Genomic DNA, 25,554 nt, shown 5'->3' with positions numbered 1-25,554 from the left:
ACCTACGTTTCACGGGGTGCCTTTCTTCTTGGCACAGAAAGGGACACCGTGCGGCAGTAGTCTGCTCCGCTAGACTACCTTCCGCCTTTTCTCGGTCGCGTCGGGACGAAAGAAAATTTGATTGCAATTTTGTAGAAAGTTTACAATTGAGAATTTGAATACATTGAAAGTAAATTGAATATTGATTGCTGAAAACTGAACATTACAATTGAGGAAAGCAGAAAATTACAAATGCTGGTGCAGGGGGCGGACACCAGTGAGCTTGAAAGATTTTTGAATGACTAATACCCTCTATAATAGCATTCTGAACAAAAACCCAAGTGACGGGAGTAGACGTTTAAAAGACGAGGAATCATACTAATCTTTTACCAATATCAGAGCTATTTTACAATTAAAATAACTATTACAATGAAACGAAAATTACAACTCAAACTTGAAGTAATATTTACAATGTGCGGTCGAAGTTGGGCAAACTGCGGCTGCGATAGTGTCAAGGGGCTAAGTAAAGCTGCGGTCCTTGACACCTAGGGTTGTACTTGTGACTGAAAGGCGATTGGGTGGCATTCAAACAACTACTATGCACTCATAGTCGGCTGCATTTCATGTGTCAACCAATGAAGTGAACTTCGACGAATTGAATGACATAGTTGATGCGGAATCTACCACATTGCGAGCGGTAAGGACAAGAATGCAATGACGTGTAAAGCTGTATTACGATTATGGAAGGTTCCCGAAGATCCTCCCCTCATGATCCTGGACAATCTTTTAAATATAGGAAATAGATTGTAATATATATGCTACCTTGTATGCAAATATTCTTGCCATATTCATTACTGTACAGATTCTATATAATGATACTCACACCATGAATAAACTCACGGTGGTTCATAAAACCTTCTCATGGTATCAGAGCTTCTATAGGATTCGTATCCATTGACCCAGATGGCCTCCGTCAACCCATCTCTTTCTCTGTCTTTCAACACTATGGTACATCTCCTAACCGTCAAGCTGTCCTCCTCGAACTACCTTCTCTGGCACAATCAAGCGCTGCCATTGTTGCAGTGCCAAAACCTTCTTGGCTATGTTGATGACTCTCTCAAATCTCCTCCCGCCACTATCAGTTCCGGTGAAATTGCCACAATAAATCCGAAATTTGTTGAATGGCAGCAAACCAATCAGCTTGTTCTCAACCTTCTCCTTGCTTCGTTAACTGAAGAAGCTCTATCTACTGTTGTTGGATTAAGCACCTCACATGAAGTATGGTCCACTTTGGAGACCACCTTCAACCACTGTTCCAAATCCTAGGAGCTGCGTCTGAAGGATGAATTGCAGCACATGAAGAAAGATACTCGGACTGTGGTTGAATATTCTCGCGAGTTCAAATTTGTTTGTGACCAACTCGCTGCCATGGGTTGGCTAGTGGATGATTTAGACAAAATACACTGGTTTTGCAAGGACTTGGCTCTACTTTCTCCACTTTTTCTACCACACAATTATCAATCTCACCTCTCCCATCTTTTACAAATAATAACTCAATGAATGACTTATAATGTAAAGTATGAAGATTAAAATTGCTCTGTTGATGAAAAATAAAAACCCACTGCATGAATTATAATGTAAATCATGAAGATTAATAAATGTTTTGTTGATGAAAAATAAAAATTGATTCGTTGGTGGAAAATAAAAACTGTGAGAACAAAGTGATCAATTGAATGGTAAGTCACTCATTTTTTTTCCTTTTTTTTTTTTTATATAATTGAATGTTAGTTTCTCTCCTTATATTAATTCCAATCTCAAATGATAAATATCGATTAAATATTTCACTCCTTATATTATATTAATTCTAAATCAAATGATAAATACTAATTAAATTGGTATTCTAATTATGATGGTATAGTGGGCATATAATTAAATATGTAGGGGTAAATTTGGTATTGAAAATTTTCTCCACCATCTCCACTTCTAATATATTATAGATTGGTATTGACATATAAAAAATTATGTTAAATAAAATATGAGAAGAATTAATTAATAAATATTTCTCGAGAAAAGCAAAATGAAGAGCCAAAATAAAGAGTATTGTTAGTGCATCTCCAATAGGCTTTTTAAATATGAGATTCTTTCTATTTAAAGAGCCAACCCTTGAAATCATACTTCAAAAGACTTTCTAAATTCATTTTATTTAGAGTGCGAGTTAGGCTCTCCAAATTACTCACTCTCTATAATTGGATGCATTCAAAGTAAAAATTAGTTAAAATAAAAGATAGAGCAAAAAAATTAGTTGAGTGATTCTTGATTTTCTTGATTGATTTTGCATTCCCATTCAACTATTTGATTACTTGATAAAAAAATAGATAGTAAGTTGCTTATTCGTAGTATAGAAATACTTACAATGAGTTTAGAATGCAGCAAATAACAAGTAGGCAATATATATTAGGAATAATATTTATAACATGTGAAATCATGTGTGATAAATCTTGTGAATTAATGCATGCTTTTCATATGAATTCAGATTGGAAATATGATCAGATCATGTTAAATATATGTTTATTATATCTTGAAAGAGAATATTGAATAAAAGTGGATTATTGATTATTTTGAATGTATGAATTTACTAGATTACGAATTAAGAATTGACATAAATTGCAATAGATGGATTCGAGACTCCAATACAAACATTCGCATATTAGATTTAATCACTTTTTATTGCTTTTTTAGTTTAGAAATATGAAAACCATCTGTTGATATTACATGAATTTGAATTTGATAAAAGCTATGGAATTAGATATTAGACCTTATTCCTCGTCAGAACGATAAACTCGATACTCTCTAGTTTCTCTTATATGTCAAAGATTTCGTACGCTTTCGGGTTTTACGCGAACAACGGATTTAATTTTTGTTTGATATCTTATATTAAGTTCGATTTTTTCGATTTCTATTTTTTTTTCCTTTTGTTTTTTAGGTCTTAATTGAGATACCTAATATTTTCTTGTTTCACTCTTCGTAAGCCTCTACCGATTTATGCAATTTCCTGATATTTTGTGTATGGATATGCACAACTGAATGCTCATCAACAATCTCAATTAACATACAATAATTATCGAATACTTGTGATCTAAATTCACTAGTATTGTTAAGACAAATAATCTTAATTGAGTAATCGGGGAATTGTGCTCGTAATTTTATGACTTAAGCAATTAGTCTAACAAAGTCTACATTTCTAGCGGAAAATAAGCAAACATGTAACTATATAGTAGAAAAATGAGTTAATACTAATAATGAAATGGCCCACATGTTAGGTGTATTGGCCCCATATATCTTCATGAATTCTTTCTAAGAAAGTTGAAAATTTAATACTGATCTTTGTAGTCGAATGTCTAATGACTAACTTACCTTGCGAACAACTTATATGTGAATAATCATTAGGTATAAGAATCTTCTGATTTTTCAAAGAATGTCCATTTGAATTGTTTATTATTCAACGTAGTATCATAGTTCCTGTGTGTCCAAATCGATCATGTCAAAATATAAAACTTTTTGGTCAACAAATTTTTGGTTCATGATAACATTTGATTCAACCACTTTTATAAATGTATAATATATGCTAAATAGGAGTGCGTGAAATTTTTCTTTTATCTACTTCTAGCCAGATACAAAAGAAGTCATATAAAGATATTCAATATTATTTTTTTGTATCGTCTCAATGTGATATTCATTGCAATGAATATCTTTAAAACTAAGAATTGTTAGAATAAAGTGCATCGTCAATATATAGTTTTGTAAGCTCTTCTAGAGCCTTCAACGATATTCGATGCACCTAATATCGTATTAAAATTATTTTTTGTTCATGTTAAATTCTAAGAAATACTTTTATCTTGAAGAATTGTGTACATAGTTGCACTATCTGCTAAACAGATATTTTGATTATCCATCTTAAATCTTATTAGTATTTCAAAATTTATGCTTTTTCAATGAATAATATTATTTGCAGTCGCTCACTATCATAGTTGTCTTACGTGACAAGCATGTGTCGTTAGTAATTTGATACATTAATGTGGTAGTTTTTTTTTTATTGTTTTATGTATCAAATCACTAACCACTACACTTATGTCATGTAGTGCGACTGCAAGTAACATTATTTTTTTTTTCAAAAGCACTAATATGATATTCTTCTAAACATGTGTTATTTTGAAAACGCATTATATTTTATTATTACCTCTTCAAGAGCAATAGATCAATATTCTTTTGGAATATTGAAAATTAGGAGCAAGTAATATTCTTCAAGAATATTACTTATAATATTGTGCAACTTCAAAAGCAATAATATGATAAATTATTAATTTAAAGTTTATAGAAGAATATCTAAAAAATTTAATTACTAGATAGACATGATATGAATTTACATAGAAAAATAAATGACCAAAAATATATAAATAAAATAATCTTCCAAACATGTATGTGAATTGACTTCATATATAATCATGCAAATATGACAAAAGTAATCATTATTCATATAATGAAATAATAATTGCATATTTGCATATAAGTAAAAAAGCATAGAAGTAGCAACCTCGTTTCGATGTACATATATGTAGAAAAATTCACACGTCACAAAATTAATTTTGGTATATGTGATAAATGATTATGCTAAAAAAATTGCTACTTTCACTAAGCTTAAAAAAAATAATCCTTCGTGCTGATAATGTGTTATGAAAAGAGAGAAAAAGAGAAGAGAAAATAAAAGTTAATAGACTTGTATGTATTTTTATTAAGAATCAAAGTCCTATATTTCTAGGAAAGTATCAGAAATACAATAATAATAATTTTTAGGGTTGTGGGGGTCCAATTGTCATTCATTAATAAACTTACCATTTATAACAAAGACAATAATTCAAAAATGACATACGGTAACTCTTGGCGAATGAATTAGCTGCTGTTTCCACGGTGGTTGTGATTAGTTTCCATAGTGCAGTGATTTATGCACGATTCTCTGCATGAATTTATCCACCACATGCCTTTTTGCATCACTTCGTGATCTCTTAAGAGAATCAGGTTCACCCTCAGCCTCGTCTCTCCAGGCCTGGAGGTTCACCAATGGGCAGACCACTTAGAGAGTCTCTTACTATTCAGGAGCACCGCCCTCCCCGAACTTGAAGAATGAGCCATGGGATGAAAAAAATTCTACTAAACCGATACATTAATAGGCTTTGGAGGAATGCCTTGGCCCAACAACCCTCACTCCTGCACACTCTGTTAAAATTTGGGAATTCATTTTAAAAGGTCAATCTTGTTAAAAGGAGTAGCTTCAACCCTTATGAGTTGGTCTATATTCTTTGGCTCAGCAAGATACTAGGCGTTGAGGGTGGGTAATTCTAGCAAGGTGTATGTGGCTTGCGTCATGAGGTGGCAAATGTATGCTACGTGGCTTTCTTCTTCGAACATCATTTGTATGTGGCACAGAGGGGTGTAGTAACACAAAACAAGTTCACTGTATATCATCTCTGAATGCAGCTGGTTTTTTCCCACTGTAGGCATTAGGCATGTATATCTCTAATTTGTTCTTTTCTTCTGCACGTGTTTCTCCGGATTCTACCTGAGCTATTGCATCATCTTCTTGTTAGGCTATCTTATCCCTCTCTCACACTATACATCTTTTCTCTCTCTATAATAAATGCATCAGTGCTCCGGTGATTTACCGGAGAGGCGAGACCTTGCAAGCTGCTTTTTCAAGCGTCAGTGGCAGAACGTTCTGAATATCACCAGCGGATAGAATGGGGGCAAAGACAGCCGGCAAAGGTAAAAGCCAGAGCTCCGGCAGCCATCAGACAGCTGCAACACCGCAAGAAGCATCCCTCAAGTGCCCTAGATGTGATTCCTCGAACACAAAGTTTTGCTACTACAATAATTACAGTCTCACACAGCCGAGGTATTACTGTAAGACATGCAGAAGGTACTGGACAAAAGGAGGAACCATGCGAAACTTACCAGTGGGTGCGGGCTCTGTCCGTGGACGCTGGCGGAAAAACAAGAAAGAGAAGTCTTCTTTGAGGGTTTCACAGCATTACTCTACTGGATCATCTAATACAGGTAAACTGAACTACCAGCCACGGATTTTCACTGTACAAGTATTTCACCCTTTGGGACTTTATCAACTGCATCTGGCACTACTAAAATGTGTACTGACGGCAATGGAAAATCTTCAACAGACCCTTGTTTTAATCTTTATACTCCTTCAAGAAATTCTCCTTTTACGGGCTCCAATTTTCATCTTCCTTGTGTGTTCAAACATGGAGCGGGCACCCCAGATTTAAGTCATGGAGTTCCAAAAATTGGCTCATTACTGAATCCTTATTGTGATATTGCGACCTACTTTGAGTCGTTGATTTCTATCAATCAAGACATACATTTGAAGTTACAGCAACAGAGATTAATTACTATGGGAATTTTCAACCTAGGTTTCACCCAGAGAATTTTTGACAAAAGTTCTTCAGGGACGAAAATTTGGGGTTCATTGGCAGCGGAAAGTAATGTCATTTCTACTAATCTTGAACATCAGATTCGGAAACCAAAATCCATTTCGTATCAAAACTTAAATTCTCCAAAATCGAAGGCTTTTCGAAATTCTTCAAACAAGGAAATTTGGTCAACAGAAGAAAGAAGTGCCTCATCTACTAATCTTGATAATCAGATTCAGAAACAACCCAGCTTAGCAAAGGAGTGGTATTTTGATAATTGTTATGTTCCAGCAATTGCTAATAATGAAATAATACATAGCAATGGAAAGGGAAATGGAAATAAAAATCCTTGAATAAATAGGAAGTCATTGCGCAGTCATAGCTAGCAGAGGAAAATCAAGAAAGGTAGAACTTGACTTGCTCCGCGATTGAAGTATTTTAGATGTAATAGTCATAATTCTGTTATTCGATGCTATCGACATATAATGCAAAGACTATAAACCTCAATCTTTTTCTCTTTTGATCTTGAATACTTGGAGCTGGTCAATATATAATGTTCTAGCAATAATGCTATGGGTACATAAGCCAATCCATAAAGGTGTCCAAAATGCTGAGGTCGCATTTTTTCACCCAATTTCTCGGCACAAGTGGGAACAAGACCAAACAATAAAAAGGAAATAAAAAATGTCTGAAACCCAACAAATTCAAATTGAAATTAGCCCTACCGTACAAACATTTCCTTTTCATTTTCATTCACTTGTTCCCGACAAATACGCTTCTTCGTCGAAGGCGATCCCATTCCCGGCGACTCCAGAATCTTCAACACAGTCCAAAATTAAACTCGTTCTTGAGAACGGTATTAGTAATCAACCCATAGAATGAGTGGGTTTCTCTTTTTGTTTGGTAGATAACCTTTTTATTTTCCGTTTTTGGGTTTCAGTTTTCCCAATTTGGTCACAGATTAACGCCTATAGCTTCAACGACGGTATGATTCAGCTTCCTCTTCTTCTAAAATGGATTTTCGTTTTCACGAGACTGACAGCAATTTTGTTTGTCCTTTTTTTTTTTTTTTTTTTCCACGAGCTCTGACAGCAATTTTGTTTTTTTTTTAGTTTTGGTTTTTTGGGTTTTAGTTGCACGATGTTCTTTTTCCCTACCATTTAGATGGGAAGTCACCAAAGCACAAACACTGTTGACTGTTGTCGTATTTATTTGGTTATATGTGATCTTGTTAGAGTGGCGATTTACTGTACAGAAATTGTTCTCTGTGGTTCAGTTTTCGGCTACATCTTATCACGACCATGTCGTCCCCATTCAGCTATACAGTCGTCTTTTGATTATACTACTTCATGTGAACTTAGATTATGCTACTTCATATGAACTTAGATTAGTGTATTTCCTGTGAATGTACTGTATCGTATAATAGTATTACATGACGTAGTTTGAGAATCAATGCATTGTGAATGTATTGTATCATATAAACATATTAATTAAGCAAGCTGAGCCCTGGCTATTTTTCGATTTCGATACAAATCTTCCACAGCTGTAATATTGAATGGCTGGAAAGAATAAGGGTATCTGCCATAGTTGTCGAGATCCTGGGCATCAACTGTATGACTATCCAAAAAAAAAAAAAAAAAAAAACAATGTCATAACTGTTTACAAGGAATTGTAAAAATGATGGAGGTTGAAAAGAAGACGAACAACATAGGCCGAATATTCTTGTGTTGTACAAAAGATTGTGGATATTTCGACCGGAATGACGGGAAGTCCTCGAAGAAGAAACCCTTGTCGTTTGAAGGACAGTCCAATAATTATTATGATGGAATGCAATCAAGCCCTGTTGGGACGTCTCCAAGCAAAGTTAAAGCACCAATGGATGACTTGTTGAAAAGTGTTGCCGAATTAAAGAAAGAGGAAGAGGATGTGGAGATATAATTCAACATAACTATTCGGAAGGGAAAGGGAAAGGGAAAGGGAAAGTTGGAAGATATCGCCAAGGAAAAGCGTAGGGAGGAGAACTGATTTTTATGTTCATGTTTATATTTATGTATATGTTTATGTGTCTTATGTAGTTGTAGCTACCCGTCGAACTTATGTAATTGGATATTTTAACGACACTTATGTTTATTTTAATGTTGAGCCACATTTTAATTCCATGGTTCCATGTTTATGTTCACTACATGCTTGAGAAGCTTAAATTTTGGGCGTATTATCTGACCAATAATGCTATGGGGACTTTTGCTTTAATGCAAATGGGCATGCAACAACAATGAGATTTCTCCATAGGATTAATGTTCCTTTTTTTGTTTTTAAATTTTGTTCACCGTAAGAAAATACTTGAGCAGTTGAGAACAATTCTGTCTTTTTTGAACCAAGTGACTGCCAGGGTATAATTTCGAGAGGAAAGCACGGTCAGAGACTTTACATGCTTAACTAAGATTACTGCTGATTACATTTTCATGCCTTTCCTGTAATGTCCCCTAACAAATATTATTTTGACTTTGTCTTAATATCAATTATTTTGACGTAGCCCACAGTATCTATTCCCGCAACCCATTCATAACCGAAATAGACATAAAAGGAAAAACTCGTAATAGACAATTCGAGCCACATAACATTTAGATTCTGCCTGAGTTTACAAAATATTAGAACCTGAATATTACAAAATAATAGACAATTGGAGCCACCTTAATAACGTTATTACAAAATTTCACCCAAAAACTAGAACCAAATTTGCACAAAAGTGCCCCACTCATTCATATAACATGAATGAACAAGCATGAATGGAAATGACAGTTCTGCAAACCTCATTCACGATTCCATCACCTCCAACACAGATAATACCTGAAATCACATTAGATCATGGAATTGGGTAGTTAAACACATCAGGAAAGCTGGATCAAACAGTTATCAAAAGGGAAAAAAAGGTAAGAGCACCATCAAGACATGTTCTGAAGTGTACACTGGCTGCAAGTTTCTTAGCATGACCAGCAGATGTTGTTTTTACCACCTTTCACATCAAAAGAAATAGGTTGAACGTCTGTAGTGTAGAAGAACACATTCAAAAATAGATTCTCCCTACAAACGTTCAATAACATCAACGCTCTCTTGTGTTACAAAAAGTTGGTGTGTTTGAGAAGATGAAATGCACTGATCTTCAGCCTTGTCTTCATTTTTTGTGTTCACGACATTTTCTTTAGATCTACTACACTTAAGCGAAAGTGTTGAACTTGTTGGAACATGTACATGATGTAAACAATAAGTTGGTTAAAAGGCAATTGAATGATTACACATTTGAGATAAGAGTAATGCAGAGATAGTAAGACCTTTTTTCGACCCTTTGATTTTTCTGAATTCACCTCCAACGGACTCTTTTTGCGCAACTTTTAGGGGGCACCTTTTCTTTTTGTAAGCTTCGGGTCCAAAATGTAGATGCTTTCATCATTTTGAGCTTCAGGTTTGTGCACAACCGAGTTACCAAAATTCGATTTAGATAATTGGTTTGTTTGGGATTCAATCCACCCCAATAGATGATTGGACTGTTCTTTATTTGGCGCTATCAAGTCTACCATCTTTGTAAAAGCAAGACACAACCTCTCGTACCTTAATTGCTTAGCTGTACAAACCAAACCATCGTATGTCGTTGGGAACGGCACATATGGTCGACTAACATCTCGCCTCCATCTCTGCAAGACAAATTTCTTGGGAAGCAATTGTACATCATTCTGAATTAAAACTGATATTGATGTTTGCAAATGATACCTCCAAACTCAAACAAATGACAATTGCACTCAATATCACAACCGTCTCTAAGGAATTTCACTATAAATATTCTTTTCTTCATTCCTTCACTAAGAATGATATCCTCACCACTTTGTACTTCGTTTCCCCGGGACAATCTTTCGCAAATAAGATGTGACAGTAGATCTTTCCCGTGAACTCTTGTTGGAACTCTCTAAATTTGGTGATAGTGTACACATCTTGAAATTGTCTCTCCATATCGTACTTAGTGGCATATGGAATCATTTGTGAAAATGATCTGAAATCAGCCTGAAATTCTTTCTCCACTTTAGTTCTCAATGCTCGCTCATATTGCTCTACAAAAAGCTTTAAAGAAGTCTTCGAATGTACATAGCCATCGAAAAATGCATTCATGCTCTCGCTCCTTTGTGTGGTTGAAATACCTGCCCAAAATGTAGTGTTCAGGTAGCATGGTACCCAACGAGTTCTCTCTTCATAGATTCCACTCAACCAATCATGATCTTGCAATTCAAACTGATCAAGCATATTCAACCAGCCTTCCTCAAATTCTTTACAACTTAATGTGTCGTAGACTAACACGTGTATAGCATGCATTATTGGAACTTTGGCTTTGTGATAGCCAAACTTCTCCGGCAACTTCTTTAGTATGTTCCATAAGCACCATCTATGCTTCGCCTTAGGAAAAACAATTTGAATAGCATTTTGCATAGCTCAATCTTGATCTGTAATAATTCCATTAGAAGCTTGACCATTCATGCATTCAAGCCATGTCCGAAACAACCAAACAAATGTGTTAGTATCCTCATTTGAAACCAAACCACGGCCAAGAAGAGTTGATTGCCCATGGTGATTGACCCCCACAAAAGGAGCAAAAGGCATATCATACTTGTTCGTGAGATATGTGGTGTCAAAAGTAACAACATCTCCAAATTCCTTATACGTTTCATGACATCTGCTATCTATCCAAAACATATTTCTCAACCGACAATCATCATCTAAGTCCATACTAAAGAAAAAACCAGGACTACGTGACTGCATTTTCGCGAAGTAAGCTTGAATTGCAAGGGCATCCCCTTTCCCTAGTCTTAAACGTCGCACTTTCTTGATGAAGTTTCTGTAATCTTTCTCAACACATGTCATATTATCAAAACCACCTGCCTCCACTACAGTTGAATAAAAGCTTTTATGCAATGGTATGCCTGCTATGTCATTTACCTCAAGTCGTCTTTTGACACATTCACTAAGTTGCCTATTACATCTATACAACCTGGACTTAGATGGGCTTGTTTTATGGTTATGCTCTAAATGTGCTTCGGTTATTCAAATTATTCCACATGCACCAGAACATGCAGTCAATCTGGCTTTACACCCAGTTTGAATTGTTGGTGGAGGATTCAATGACGTACTTTTATTACGATTTCGTCGCCCTTCTCGACTACAGGTAAAACTCACATACCGTACTGACCCATCATCTCGCCTCTTTGTATTTCATTTTCTAACAGGAAATTCTACTTGATAAGCGTATCTCTTGTAAAATTCGAATACCTTGATTTCGAACACAAATTTCATACCAATCGTGGGCGCTATTATCTCATTTTTCAACACCTACCATTTCTTTGGCCAAACCGTCGTCACCCACAATATTAGACGACTTCACATCCACTCCTTCAAGAACGTCATCATCCACTCCTGCAACAATGAGGTTCCACATTATGAGGTGAAAGATTACAAAAACAACTGTTTTAATGAAGTCAATACAGTGATATGAAACTATGCTACATTCCAGTTTTTTTATCAAAACAGTCAAACAATTCCTATATTGTAAAATGGCCATTTATTGTTGTTAGGTATGTGACAAACGTATAACTGCAAATTTCATGAATGAACAAAGCATACCGTGGTCAGTAATCTCAGCAACCATGTTGTCCGAAACTTACCCTCCTTCAATAGACCTGTCATTCTCTGTAGAAGCAGAGGAAGAAGGAAAATTATGTGTTAATTTCATACATGGTTATCTAATTTGTAAACCATGAGATTTCGAATGGAGAGGGAAAAGGTAATTTACCATTTGAGCCTATGGTATATGCAAATCCACCGATGTTGTCTTCAACTCGATCGGCTACCACATTGGGGAACGAGAAAAATTGCTCTGCATGCCCTTCCATTACATGGGTGATGACTGTGTTGAAGGTGTTGTCGTCTCCGAGAATGGGGTCGACTGTGGCATGAGTCGCCTCTTCTGGGAGCGGAAGGGTTCAATGTGGCAACTAGGAATGAAAATGAAAGAGGAATTCCCAATTTTCGACTGTGTTGAAGACACTGGAGTCATCGGGAGCGGGGTTACCTTCGACGAAGAAGCGTATTCACCGGGAACAAGTGAATGAAAATGATTGTGGCGTGAGTCGCCTTTTTTGGGAGTGGGAGGGTTCAATGTGGTAACTGGGAATGAAAATGAAAGGGAAATTTGCAATTTTGGATTGCGTTGAAGATTTTGGGGTCATCGAGAACGTCGCCTTCGACGAAGAAGCATATTTGCCGAGAACGAGTGAATGAAAATGAAAAGGAAAAGGAAAAGGAAATGTCTGTATGGTAGGGCTAATTTCAATTTGAATTTGTTGAGTTTCAGACATTTTTTATTTCCTTTTTATTGTTTGGTCTTGTTCCCACTTGTGGCGAGAAATTCGGTGAAAAAAAGCCACCTCAGCATTTTGGACACCTTTATGGATTGGCTTATGTACCCATAGCATTATTGATGTTCCAGATACACTTCTCTTGATTTTCTCCATTTAGGTTAATAAAAAATTTACGTCAAGACGTAAGCTAGGTAAACATTTAGGTCCATGTTTGTAGCTAATTGATAAGTGTAATTTGTGCACTTATCGGAGCCATATTGATAAACTTTTACGTCGTCAAATTATTAATTTCTAATTAACTTGGAATAATTTTTTTTCATTTTTTTTTTTATGATGGACTCATTTGAAACAATTAGAAAGGAAGAAAGACAAAATCGAATAAAATCTATATTTTGGGATCAAACTCCACAAGTCTGAATTTGAGAAGGACATTGGTTGCACATAGATGACTTCAAGGACTAAAATGAACTATTTTATAAGAATTGAGAGCTTGAAGAAAAATATACATTAAATTGTCCTCAAGTTGAACTTGTATTTGGAATGAAAGTCGAGCAATTGAACTTTTGTTGGACATAAGGAAAAGGAGCTGCTTATTGGACTTTTGGTGGATTAAGAGAATACGGCTATATGTGGCTGAATTATATACATACATCACACGCACATGAAATAAGAGAAGAGAAGAGACGAGAAGAGAATTGGAATTTGTTTTGGAGTCAAACATTGCGGTTGCATTTGAATTCTATGAACATAAAAAAGTGGGCTGAATGTGTTATATATATATATATACACGCAAATAACGGACTCCGGGAAAGAAGAAAACATTGGGCGGCTGCTTTGGTTGGGCTGAATGTGTTATATATATATACACGCAAATAACGGACTCCGGGAAAGAAGAAAACATTGGGCGGCTGCTTTGGTTGATAATATATTTCTATGAACACTAAAAAGTGGGCTGAATGTGTTATATATATATACACGCAAATAAAGGACTCCGGGAAAGAAGAAAACATTGGGCGGCTGCTTTGGTTGATAATATATATATATATAGGGTTCTGTTTTGGAGGTCAAACATTGAGGCTTAACTGAGAATATATATACACACACAGAAACAAAAACGGTGGCTGAATATGGGTGTATATATAAAAGTTGGGCGGCTGCAAGGAATTTTATTTTTTTTACACAGTCATACAGGCTGAAATTTGGGAGAAAAAGAAAGAGAGATTGCGGCTGAAAATTAAAGGAAAGACACACATATACGAAAAAGAAAGACGGCATAAGATAATTAAAAGCCAAAAGACGGGACACGCACGGAATTAAGGACAATGACAAAGATTGTATCCAGATTTTTGTACGATACGATGAGAATGCGAATTCACACTACGATGATAGGTGACATATCTTGAAGATAAAAATAATGCTGGCTTCTTTACCAAACCATTGTCTATAACAACTCAATCTTTTTTGAACCAAACTGTACCTTCAACCCCAGCACAATTTGTAGGAGGAGGATGCTAGCAACTTCACATGACTTGTCGATAGGAATGATGAGGATCAAATGAGTGATGAGAAGAACAAAAATAAAATATTGGAGTGATAATGTTGTGAATCCACACGTAAATTCAAAAATAAGTTGAGACAATTCAAGTAATCAAGAAGATTTGGAATCAACAAATTCAAACCAAATGATAATCCAAAAGGATGAGAAAATTTAGAATGAACTAACAACACAATCTGAAAGATAATGCATTAAATTAAATTCAAGTACAGGTACATTAGATAGAATCTGTCAAGTAACAAAATCCTACAAAAATGCAGAGTTATAAGTTTGTTATTAGATAGTTGTTTTTTACTCTTTGGATAAACACTAGCACAAAATAGTGAACAGTTGTTAATCTTATTTTATTATAAATATGAATTGATGTGTGCTAAGTACTCATATCTACGGTCATCATTCAATAAAGTTATAAACAATATTTTATTCATTTTAAAGTCTTCTTTTTAATATATTTTCTTTTTCCAGTAACCGAGTCCAAATTTCCCAATGTTCCCACCGGAAATTTAGTCATTAAATGCTAGCTAGTTTTAAAACTACACAAACTCTCAATTCTTCTCAAGAATGCCTTACCTCGAAGTTGGGGACTTTGTGGCATATAGGATTTAGTTTTGTTACATGTAAAATTAATTTGATAGAATGCGTTGTAGAAGGGATCTTCAATTGGTGGATTTTAGGCTCAATTTTCACTATCTTATCCCAAATCAAGCACAATCAACAAAGAACTCAATCCACCACTACTTCGGTTGCTTCCCTTTTGCATCCATTTAGACAAGGTTAGGGTGATGAGTTTGCAAGTCACAAGGAGTAGAAAATAATGGAAGAATTGGGTTATACTCAAGCCTAAAGAGAAAAGATAACATGGTAGACAGCTATGGTTTTTTCCCTTGCAAAGTTAAGGTTTTTTCCACAGCAAAAATTTTATATGTCACAGTTTGTTCATTGATCACAAATCGAAAAATTTATAAAACACGATTTATTTATTGGTCACAAATCACAATAGTACAAGTCACAAATTATCAATCACAGATTAACAATTTATAAGGTCACACCTTATTTTTTGGTCACAATTTATCTTTTTCATTGATCTCAGATTAACCAATTTAATGATTACAGTCAACCAAATAATTTGTGACCACCACCAACACTTACGATTCATAGTCACAATTTCCAGGTTACGTATTTAATTGTGAGTCACAAATAAACTAAACCGCCATGACCAATTGTGACTCCCAAATTGTGAGTTACAATTGGGAGTCATACTCACAATTTTCAGGTCATATATCCAATTTCGAGTCACAATTGAGAGTCACGGTCACAATTTTCAACATAGCCAACATCGCTGCCACCGCAGCCAGCACCACCTCCTCTATTGCCTCTGAAACCCACCCGCCACCAGATCTAACAAAAATGAATTTACCGTAACCGCCCAAAATCATCACCTACCACCATGACCACAACCAACATCATCATCAATTCTCTAAACACCAACAGCACCACCACCTCGCTGCAATCGTCACTACGACCTGCAACAACCAACATCTCACCATCACCACAACCACAACCCCCATCGTCTACCACCACTCCAACACCACTGCACCTACACACGCACCAAATCCACCATCACGTCACCACACATCGTCACCGGCGGCTCACATAAAACCACCACAGCCTCACGCCGCTACCGCCACACACACCACCACACCCACGCACATACACGCTGTCGCCGCACACACACTACTCCAACCACCACAGATCGCGATGGGCAGTTCGTCCGATTGTGAGATCTCCTCAGATTGCCACCAGTTCGTTGACGCAGCAACGAAGTAGCTCTCTATCATCGATTCTCCATCGCCAGTCACTGGGCATTTGAGAGAGAGAGAGAATCGGGGGTATGGGAAAATGAAAGTGGAGAATAATTAGGATTTTTGAGAACAATTAGGGTTTAAAATTATTATTTATTAGATTAATTTTTAAATATATTAATTAATTTAAAAAAATTCTGATTTGTGAAATATTAAACATGGCATTATGAAATGAGAATTTTTAATATATTAGAATATGTAATTTCCACTTAATTAATTAAGTTGCTACTAATGCCCGCTTGCGTTTGGGTCGAGCTTTTTAATTGATTGTGTTGATAGTTATTTGAGCAATTTATAAAAATACCTTTAAAATTAGGAGTCTTTTGAAAAATTATATGAAAACTTTTTTAGAAGTAAAAAATACCGTGTANTCTCAGATTAACCAATTTAATGATTACAGTCAACCAAATAATTTGTGACCACCACCAACACTTACGATTCATAGTCACAATTTTCAGGTTACGTATTTAATTGTGAGTCACGAATAAACTAAACCGCCACGACCAATTGTGACTCCCAAATTGTGAGTTACAATTGGGAGTCATACTCACAATTTTCAGGTCATATATCCAATTTCGAGTCACAATTGAGAGTCACGGTCACAATTTTCAACATAGCCAACATCGCTGCCACCGCAGCCAGCACCACCTCCTCTATTGCCTCTGAAACCCACCCGCCACCAGATCTAACAAAAATGAATTTACCGTAACCGCCCAAAATCATCACCTACCACCATGACCACAACCAACATCATCATCAATTCTCTGAACACCAACAGCACCACCACCTCGCTGCCATCGCCACTACGACCTGCAACAACCAACATCTCACCATCACCACAACCACAACCCCCATCGTCTACCACCACTCCAACACCACTGCACCTACACACGCACCAAATCCACCATCACGTCACCACGCATCATCACTGGCGGCTCACATAAAACCACCACAGCCTCACGCCGCTACCGCCACACACACCACCACACCCACGCACATACACGCTGTCGCCGCACACACACTACTCCAACCACCACAGATCGCGATGGGCAGTTCGTCCGATTGTGAGATCTCCTCAGATTGCCACCAGTTCGTTGACGCAGCAACGAAGTAGCTCTCTATCATCGATTCTCCATCGCCAGTCACTGGGCATTTGAGAGAGAGAGAGAATCGGGGGTATGGGAAAATGAAAGTGGAGAATAATTAGGATTTTTGAGAACAATTAGGGTTTAAAATTATTATTTATTAGATTAATTTTTAAATATATTAATTAATTTAAAAAAATTCTGATTTGTGAAATATTAAACATGGCATTATGAAATGAGAATTTTTAATATATTAGAATATGTAATTTCCACTTAATTAATTAAGTTGCTACTAATGCCCGCTTGCTTTTGGGTCGAGCTTTTTAATTGATTGTGTTGATAGTTATTTGGGCAATTTATAAAAATACCTTTAAAATTAGGAGTCTTTTGAAAAATTATATGAAAACTTTTTTAGAAGTAAAAAATACCGTGTACTATTAAAAAGTGACACAATGCCACTTTTTTTATGAAAGTTGTGTCACTTTTTATATTAAAAAGTGACTAAATGTCACTTTTATAAGTTAAGTGTCACTTTTTTATTAAAAAATGATATACAATGTCATTTTTATAAAAAAAAAAAAAAAATGATGTTTGTTACTAAAAAAGGTGTGATAGAATCAAGAAGTTGGCTGAAAGAAAGTTGCAAAACTTCAATAAAATGACACAAATTAAAAAAGTTACACATATTAAAAAAGTGACAATAAAAAAATAACAAACTCGAAAAAGTGATAAAATTAAAAGTGAAACAAATTCAAAAAATGTGACTAAAAAAAAAAACAAAAAAAAAAAGTGACAAACACTACTTTGGATGTCTATTCTCATATTCTAATAGCTAATCAACTCATTTGATAGTTCTACTTAATAATTATGAAGCATTATTGCTTCCTAGTTTTAGTACCCATATTCATAACACTACCATGGTAGAGCTTTAAGAAGTAGCACAGATATCGAATCATGATACATGATTTTTCCACTTTGTTCTTGTGCAATTACCAACAATAAATGCAAGAAAGCCTCCAGCAAGCAGCATTTCAATGCCATCAGTAGTTTACACAGATTTAAAGATATATATAAGAAGACAAAAATTTTCAAAAACTAAAAGTGGCTACCACCCTTCACTTTGTGGCCAACAGAAAGAGGGATTCACTAAGACTTTTTCTCCATTAAACATGTGATAATGATTAAAAATATGTTTATAACATATAACAATCAAAAAGTGGATTTGTAGAGTTTAAAGTGTAGTATACAAAAGATTATTACAACTACAATGCGGAAAATATAAATTCTCTAACTGTAAAACTGAATCAAATGATCCAAAGCTTTTTCAACACCACCAATGGAGTCTCCTATGATGTTGAGCTCAGATTTGTGCCACACCGGATGATACACCGTCGTCCGCAGGAATGTCAATGGATATACCGAGAAAAGATCCGTCGGAAGCCACCAAGAATTTCACCGGAGATATAGAATGCTCCCACTTGGTTACGTCTCTATTCTTTCTCTCTAATATTATGTTAAGTCCAAAAATGAGAGAATGAAGAAGTCTTGTAATTATAGAGTCAACCCATTTGAATTCAAAATTCAAATATTGTACTATGGTCAAGTAAAAAGTGACAACACTAGTATAAGATAATTGACCACTCTATAGTCCATATTACTCCTAAATTAGCACAATCCACTTCACACTCTCTAAACCAGTCAACTTATAGGGTGTGATCCACCTTACAAGATTACATTCAAAAAGTTACATAAACATGTTACTCACATGCTTCATTACAAACTCACATGTAAAATTATTGGTCATTAGTGTGCAGAAAAACAAGGTCACACTACTCTGGAAGTCTATAACAACTGTCAACACTATCAAATGAAAATCTCTTTCCTAGGAGTTTCTTCTTCATCTCCATTGATGTAAATGCTCTTGTTGCAAGTAACTCGATTGCCAACTTTTCTACTTCTTTTTTATTTTTACTGGCTTAAATCCCCATAAGTTTTTTGCTAAGATCCTTCCCATGACTAACTTTGAGTTCTTCAATGACCTGCATAGATTCTTCCACCAGTTCACAATCCAAATCTCTAAAATTGCCCTCAATATCTTCTTCATCCTCCTCAAGTTCAACAACATAATCTATGTTTCCAACAGCCCCTAGGTCATGATTTAGAGTTTTAGGATTCAAAACAAAGCTCTGGTGCGAATGGTTGGAAAACTCAACTCTCTACACATTCAATTTTGAACATTTATCAAGCTTTTCTTTGCGCTTCAAATGCTTCGTTAGCAAAGAAGTAGCATTGGAATTTTTGCATTTTGAAGATTTATGGGGAATGTAACTCACTGGAACTGAAGCATTGCAATCTCTACCATTTGAACAGTTTAAGCTACTCTTTCTTTTGACCCAAGGAATCAGAAATACTCAATATTGTTATTGCATTGCAGTTTTACAGATGAAACTTTTGGAGAAAATCACCATTTTAGTACTGGGACTTAGGAGAGATCACAGAAACCTAAAGATACAAAAACACAAATTGATTTTACACAAAATGCAAGATACATTACACAAGAAAATAATCATTTCAAAATAAAAATCAAATAAACCATAAACAAGTATAAAATAACAAAAAATTAACTAATCTTAGTTTTATAAACTTGTGAAGAACTTTTTTTTTCCTCTTTTTCTTTGAATTTCCTTCAACAAAACTTGATTTTTTCTTCATCTCCATCAATTCACTTTCTTCAACCACAATTCGAGTCTATAATTAGTGGTGTCGCGTGGGTAGAGCCTTTAAGGGGTGGATGAATTGCCTTCTTCTTTGAGTTGGTGAAGGTGCTTTTTCTTTGCTCGGTGAATCATGGGTTTGGGGGAGCGGTTTGAGGTTTTTCTCTGTAATCAATTGGTTTTGGGGGCTTTTGGAACGATTTTAGTGTGTATTAATTACTGTTGTTAGATATTCTAATTTGTTTTAAGTGTAGTAATCTAATTTTTTCATAGTAGTGGGCCTAATTTTCTCAAGTTATTTCACTCAATTGGTCGAGGCTTATAATCAAAACTATGTAATATCATTGTCTGAGATTTCTTAGGTATCAAAATTCAACAGAATGTTTGATAGATGATGATATGGCATGCATTTTGGTCTTTGATTGAAATTCTCTATTTAAATCAAGAGCCAAAATGTATGTAACATCATCATCCGTCTACAAAAGTAGAAACATCATCTGTACAAGTAGCTTAATTGTGTAGAATTTCACCAGAAGAAGAATCCACAAGCAGACTGACATGTAACATCATTTTCATCAAACATAATATGTCATCTTCTACTGTAAAATGTTGTGAAATTGATGTATTAAATTTATATGAAGAATGCGCCCTATATAATGTTGAGAGTTAAACCTCATTTCTACCATCAAGAGCAATATAAAAAAAAAAAAAAAAAATCACATAAAGAAAATTGAACTCGAGTTGTCATGGGTAGAATCGAACTTTACATGCATATACAAAAGGGGTGATGTATGCATATCCAAGTCGAACTTCATTGTACATGTCTGCTATGATTTAACATATTGTAACACAGTAGTCCATATATAATTTATAACACGGTAGTGCATATATGAATTGAACTTTATTGTGCATGTCTGAAATGGGTTAGTTTATTGTGTTTCTCAACCTATTTTCCCATGTAGCCATATGAAAAATTGAGTAGACATTGTATTTTTTTTTCCTTGTCATGGATTTCAAAGATAGATTTTTCTATTTGTATTCCGATGTACCGACTCCCTCACATGAAGAACATTCATTACTTTGGATTTGACTCTTGGGTAAGTGCAAGTGTACAAGCAGCCTTCCACCTTGTATTCTTGGAGGCATAACCTACTATTTACCTCCTTCACGATACTCCAAGACAGAGGTGGTGAGGACCCTTAAAGTTAGGGTTTAACCTTTTTTTTTTTTTTTTTAGAACATTCATTACTTAACTTTTTCTCCTCCAAAAAATTCATATTCTGTGGCCCCAGTACTCTAGTCGTGACTAGCTATACTCCAAAAAATTGAGAACCAATCGCTGAATATATCTAACTAGTACTGCAAAGCTTCAAGAACGGATTCCAATGCCATGGCGCCCACACACTCTGTGGACATATTTTCATTTTCGCCCCCATTTGAGCTTCATTTTTTTTTTAAAATTTATTTTTAAAATTTTTATTTTCAACTACGCATTCTTCAATAAAATAATTCTACACATAAATCTAAAAGTCTTCTTTATTTTTTAACTCCACAATTTTCAAAGAATCACTATTACAAAATTCATTTTCTCCCCAAAATGGAGCTCAAACAAAAGTTTAATTTATTAATTCTGATACCCAAGCCAGCCTCCCAATACCAAATTATGCACAAACTGCAAGCAAAACATACCAAATGTGGAATAAAGTATAATAGAAAGAAGAGGTTTGCTACATGTATACTAGGGTTGACATTCTGATGTACACTCTTCTCACATGTAAGATTTCGGAATTTTTTGAATAATTCTATTTGTACAATGTTTTGTACAACTTAGTTGACAAGGGGGCCAAGTGGCGTCCCCTTATTGGAGGGGTGGCTGTCTAAAGGGGCGCCACTTGACCCCCTTGTCAACTAAGTTGTACAAAATATTGTACAAATAGCACAATTTGGATTTTTTTATTGTTGTGGGGCCCATTCCCTTATGTAAGGGGAGTATACATCGAAGTGTCAACCCCAATGTACAAATAGTATTTTCCTAGAAAGAACCATTCAAACAACCAAGCTATGGTGCCAAGGATCCTTGACAGAACACTCACAAGTGGGGGGAGGTGTACTTCCCTTTTTTTTTTTTTGGCATTTTTTATTTATACGAATCCCATATGCATGTAATTGTATGTCAACGAACGTGTCAACCATTTTGTGACAAAGGAACTTTATTCACCATTCAAAAAGGGTGCCATCATTGAAAGTAGATTCCTATGGATATTGACGTAGTTCAATAGATTTTCCCCAAAATCATTTATAATCATATTTTTATGAAATTCGTAATTTATATATATATATTAACTAAAAAAAAATTCTCCCGAACAAACGCATATATTATTTTGAAAAGTCTTATGCCGCCGTACCATTCTTTTTAGGGGTGGATATTTTAACTGAAACTGAAGCTCCTAAATTGCAGCTCGAGATTTTGATCCAATTAAAAATAAATCAAAATGAGGAACCCAATTGATAATCGAACAATCCACGCGCTCCTTACCATAAATCCTTCTTAAGGTGCTGCACGCATAATTAGATAATATTATGCTAGATATTTGATGTTGTTTGATTGCATATTTGTAGATGATTGATAAAGTGTTGAAATATGTGTTGTTAGCTAATGGAATCGATAGTTCCAGTTCAAACTCGATTCCAATAATTATGTGGATCTAAATGATTTTATATACAAAAAAATTCAAAGCGTAATGAATGATACCGAATATTGAAATACTAGAAACGACTTGCTCAAAGGTATAGCCAAAGTCAAATCGCGAAAATTTGAAGTTTGATAAGTTTTCTCCAAGTATAAAATACTTATTTTTCGTAATTGACCATTCAAATCATGAAAATAACATACGTAACAATTTTGAGCTCTCTTTGTCAAAATGAAGCTCACAGTAATGTAGCGATTGATGGATTGAGGTGTCTAATGCATAAAATATCAATGATGGAGCTGACTGAAAACTGTGTGATGGTAGTTTTATTTGTGTTAAAATTGATTCTTTGACGGTAATGGTCAACTAAGAGAAAACACATTTATTTTTATTTATTTATTTATTTATTTTTTTTGGACAATGACTCGATCTTCTAATTTTGACCACAACTCTTAGAACTATTGGCACTTATTCGAATGGCAAAAACAAATTTTTCTTCTATTACAAGATAAATTTTCTAACAAAAATTCAATGACAACTTGCTATATTTGTGAGGCTATCCATGGCTCAACTGATTTCTCGAAGGTCAATTTACCATTCAGACCAAATAATTTGGAATATGTAGTCCCAATGGGGTTACACTTCAGATTTAGGAGGCATTAAATGGTAGGTTGAATAAAAGGGAAAATTAAATTTATTTAATTTTAACTATCACTTAATGTCACATTAATGACACCTAGCGCTTGTTTGGCCCTCATTCACTTGCATTCTTGCTCATTTTTTGCCATCATTGTTTCAACTTTATGTACAAATGGTGTCAGGCAATTTACGGCTTTCCTGACAATGCATGTGGACACATGTAATAGAATTTTTTAGCCAAATCTTTGGATGATTTATTTTCCATTTTTGCCCTCGGAAGCCTCATAGGGTTAATAATGTGGAGGGCTGTTAAGTAAATGTCAATGCCCAGCTAAGGGCAGTTTTGTCCAACAATTTCAACTGCTGTATCAACACTTTTTACGTGTTTGACACGGTTTTAAATGGCTGGCAGGTTTTTTTTGAATCCATACCGTAAAAGAATGAGATAAGGGGGGGAAAATGAGCTTCAGACATACGTCTAGATTGAAGTTGTAAGCTGAGTGGAACTAGCTTCTCAGTTCCCACCTACTCAGCTACCACTGCCTGGGAAGAAATTGTTATATATTACCAGACTGTTAGATCACTAATATCAGAATATTAACTAATCTAAAAGTCCTGTGATTGGGGAGAAGCTTGCAAGCAAAAAAATGGCTTCTAGTTCCAAATTACATGTAGTGATGTTTCCATGGCTAGCTTTTGGGCATATTATTCCATTCTTTGAGCTCTCCAAATTCATAGCTCAAAAGGGTCACAAAATCTCATTTGTTTCCACTCCAAGAAATATAGATCGTCTCCCAAAAATCCCTTCTCATTTAGTTTCTTACATAAGCCTAGTTAAGATTCCTCTGCCTAAAGTTGAAGGACTCCACGAATCTGCAGAGGCAACCATGGATATCCGAAATGAAGATATGGACCATTTGAAGAAAGCATTTGATGGGATGGAAACTGAGTTGGCTCGATTCTTGGAAGAGTCGCGTCCAGACTGGATTATATACGATTTTGCTCCACACTGGCTGCCTCCAGTTGCAGCAAGACTTGGGATTTCTCGAGCCTTTTTCTTGATCTTCAACGCCTGGATTTTAGCGTTCTTTGGACCGTTAGAGATCTTGATTAACGACAAAGATGAAAGGACTGGAGTTGAAGATTTCATGATCCCACCAAAGTGGGTCAAATTTGAGACTAAAATGGCTTATCGACGATATGAAGCAAACTGGATTGTCGGGGCAACTCACAAGAACGACTCAGGATTTTCAGATTCTTATCGAGTTGGTAAGGTAATTGAGGGCTGTGAGGTTATTATCCCAAGATACTGCAACGAGTTTGGACCTGAATGGTTAAAATTACTCGAAGAGCTTTACCACAGGCCAGTGGTACCACTAGGGTTAATGCCACCCCGAGTAGGAGAAGATGAAAGTCAATCATGGGTTTCAATCAAAACTTGGCTGGATAATCAAAATAAACGGACAGTTGTTTACGTAGCATTAGGGAGTGAGGTGACGCCGAGTCAAGATCAACTCAATGAGTTGGCTCTTGGATTGGAGTTATCTGGTGTGCCCTTCTTCTGGGCACTGAGGAAGCCATCTGGGTCCGGCGAGTCTTACTCAGTGGTTTTACCAGATGGGTTCGAGGAAAGGATCCAGGGCCGGGGTATGGTGTGGAAGAGCTGGGCACCTCAGTTGAAGATACTGAGTCATGACTCGGTGGGTGCATTCTTGACTCACTGTGGTTGGAGTTCTTTCATAGAGGGACTTGCTTTTGGTCTCCCCTTAATTGCCTTGCCCTTTCTGGTGGACCAAGGATTGAATGCTAGGGTTATTGCTGACAGGCATGTTGGGATAGAAATCCCAAAGAACGACGAAGATGGAACATATACGAAGAACTGAGTGTCCAACTCGATAAAATTAGTAACGGATGAAAATGAGGGGAAAATATTTCGAGAGAAAACTAAAGAAATGAGTGAAATATTTGGCGATAAAAAATTACATAATCGTTATATACAAAATTTCATTCAATTTCTTGAAAGTAATTAGAGAATCATTTCAGGCGTCGCAACAAGCACATAGTTATTTCCTATGGATTGGATCATTAGAATCTCAAAATCCTTGATTGTTTCTTGTTAATTTAAGAATTCAGAATTTCGAATAAGATTCATATGT

The 25,554-nt window shown here is 35.5% G+C and overlaps 3 protein-coding genes across 3 annotated transcripts; 2 read left to right on the top strand and 1 right to left on the bottom strand.

Annotated features, from left to right (window-relative positions):
- Window positions 1-5,643: 5,643 nt before the first annotated feature.
- On the top strand, window positions 5,644-8,634 carry LOC111397150 (dof zinc finger protein DOF3.6-like). Its single transcript, XM_023023909.1, has one exon. The coding sequence runs from the start codon at window positions 5,772-5,774 to the stop codon at window positions 6,309-6,311; it is 540 nt and encodes a 179-aa protein (XP_022879677.1). The 5' UTR covers window positions 5,644-5,771; the 3' UTR covers window positions 6,312-8,634.
- A 2,297-nt stretch (window positions 8,635-10,931) lies between these two features.
- On the bottom strand, window positions 10,932-12,141 carry LOC111397960 (protein FAR-RED IMPAIRED RESPONSE 1-like). Its single transcript, XM_023024922.1, has 4 exons — window positions 12,117-12,141; window positions 11,830-11,909; window positions 11,677-11,728; window positions 10,932-11,530 (listed from the first exon to the last, which is right to left on the bottom strand). Exons 1-4 carry the CDS (start codon window positions 12,139-12,141, stop codon window positions 10,932-10,934), a joined length of 756 nt encoding a protein of 251 aa, XP_022880690.1.
- Window positions 12,142-24,045: 11,904 nt separating this feature from the next.
- Window positions 24,046-25,281, top strand: LOC111397959 (putative UDP-rhamnose:rhamnosyltransferase 1). Its single transcript, XM_023024921.1, has one exon. It carries the CDS (start codon window positions 24,046-24,048, stop codon window positions 25,279-25,281), a length of 1,236 nt encoding a protein of 411 aa, XP_022880689.1.
- The last annotated feature ends 273 nt before the right edge of the window (window positions 25,282-25,554 follow it).

Source organism: Olea europaea, chromosome 7, assembly GCF_002742605.1.
Source record: "Olea europaea var. sylvestris chromosome 7, O_europaea_v1, whole genome shotgun sequence".
In the NCBI taxonomy this organism is placed as follows: Eukaryota; Viridiplantae; Streptophyta; class Magnoliopsida; order Lamiales; family Oleaceae; genus Olea; species Olea europaea.
Note: the sequence above shows the minus strand (reverse complement) of the source record. Positions and strands in the feature narration are given on the sequence as shown.

What these genes read in the sequence shown, in the direction of transcription:
- LOC111397150 (XM_023023909.1), top strand. Translation starts at nt 5,772, where the DNA reads ATGGGGGCAAAGACAGCCGGCAAAGGTAAAAGCCAGAGCTCCGGCAGC.
- LOC111397960 (XM_023024922.1), bottom strand. Translation starts at nt 12,141, where the DNA reads ATGGTTGCTGAGATTACTGACCACG. An exon ending in TGCTGAGATTACTGACCACG is followed by an intron (nt 11,910 to 12,116) that starts GTATGCTTTGTT and finishes TCATTGTTGCAG; the next exon opens with GAGTGGATGATGACGTTCTT. An exon ending in CGAGATGATGGGTCAGTACG is followed by an intron (nt 11,531 to 11,676) that starts GTATGTGAGTTT and finishes GAATAACCGAAG; the next exon opens with CACATTTAGAGCATAACCAT.
- LOC111397959 (XM_023024921.1), top strand. Translation starts at nt 24,046, where the DNA reads ATGGCTTCTAGTTCCAAATTACATGTAGTGATGTTTCCATGGCTAGCT.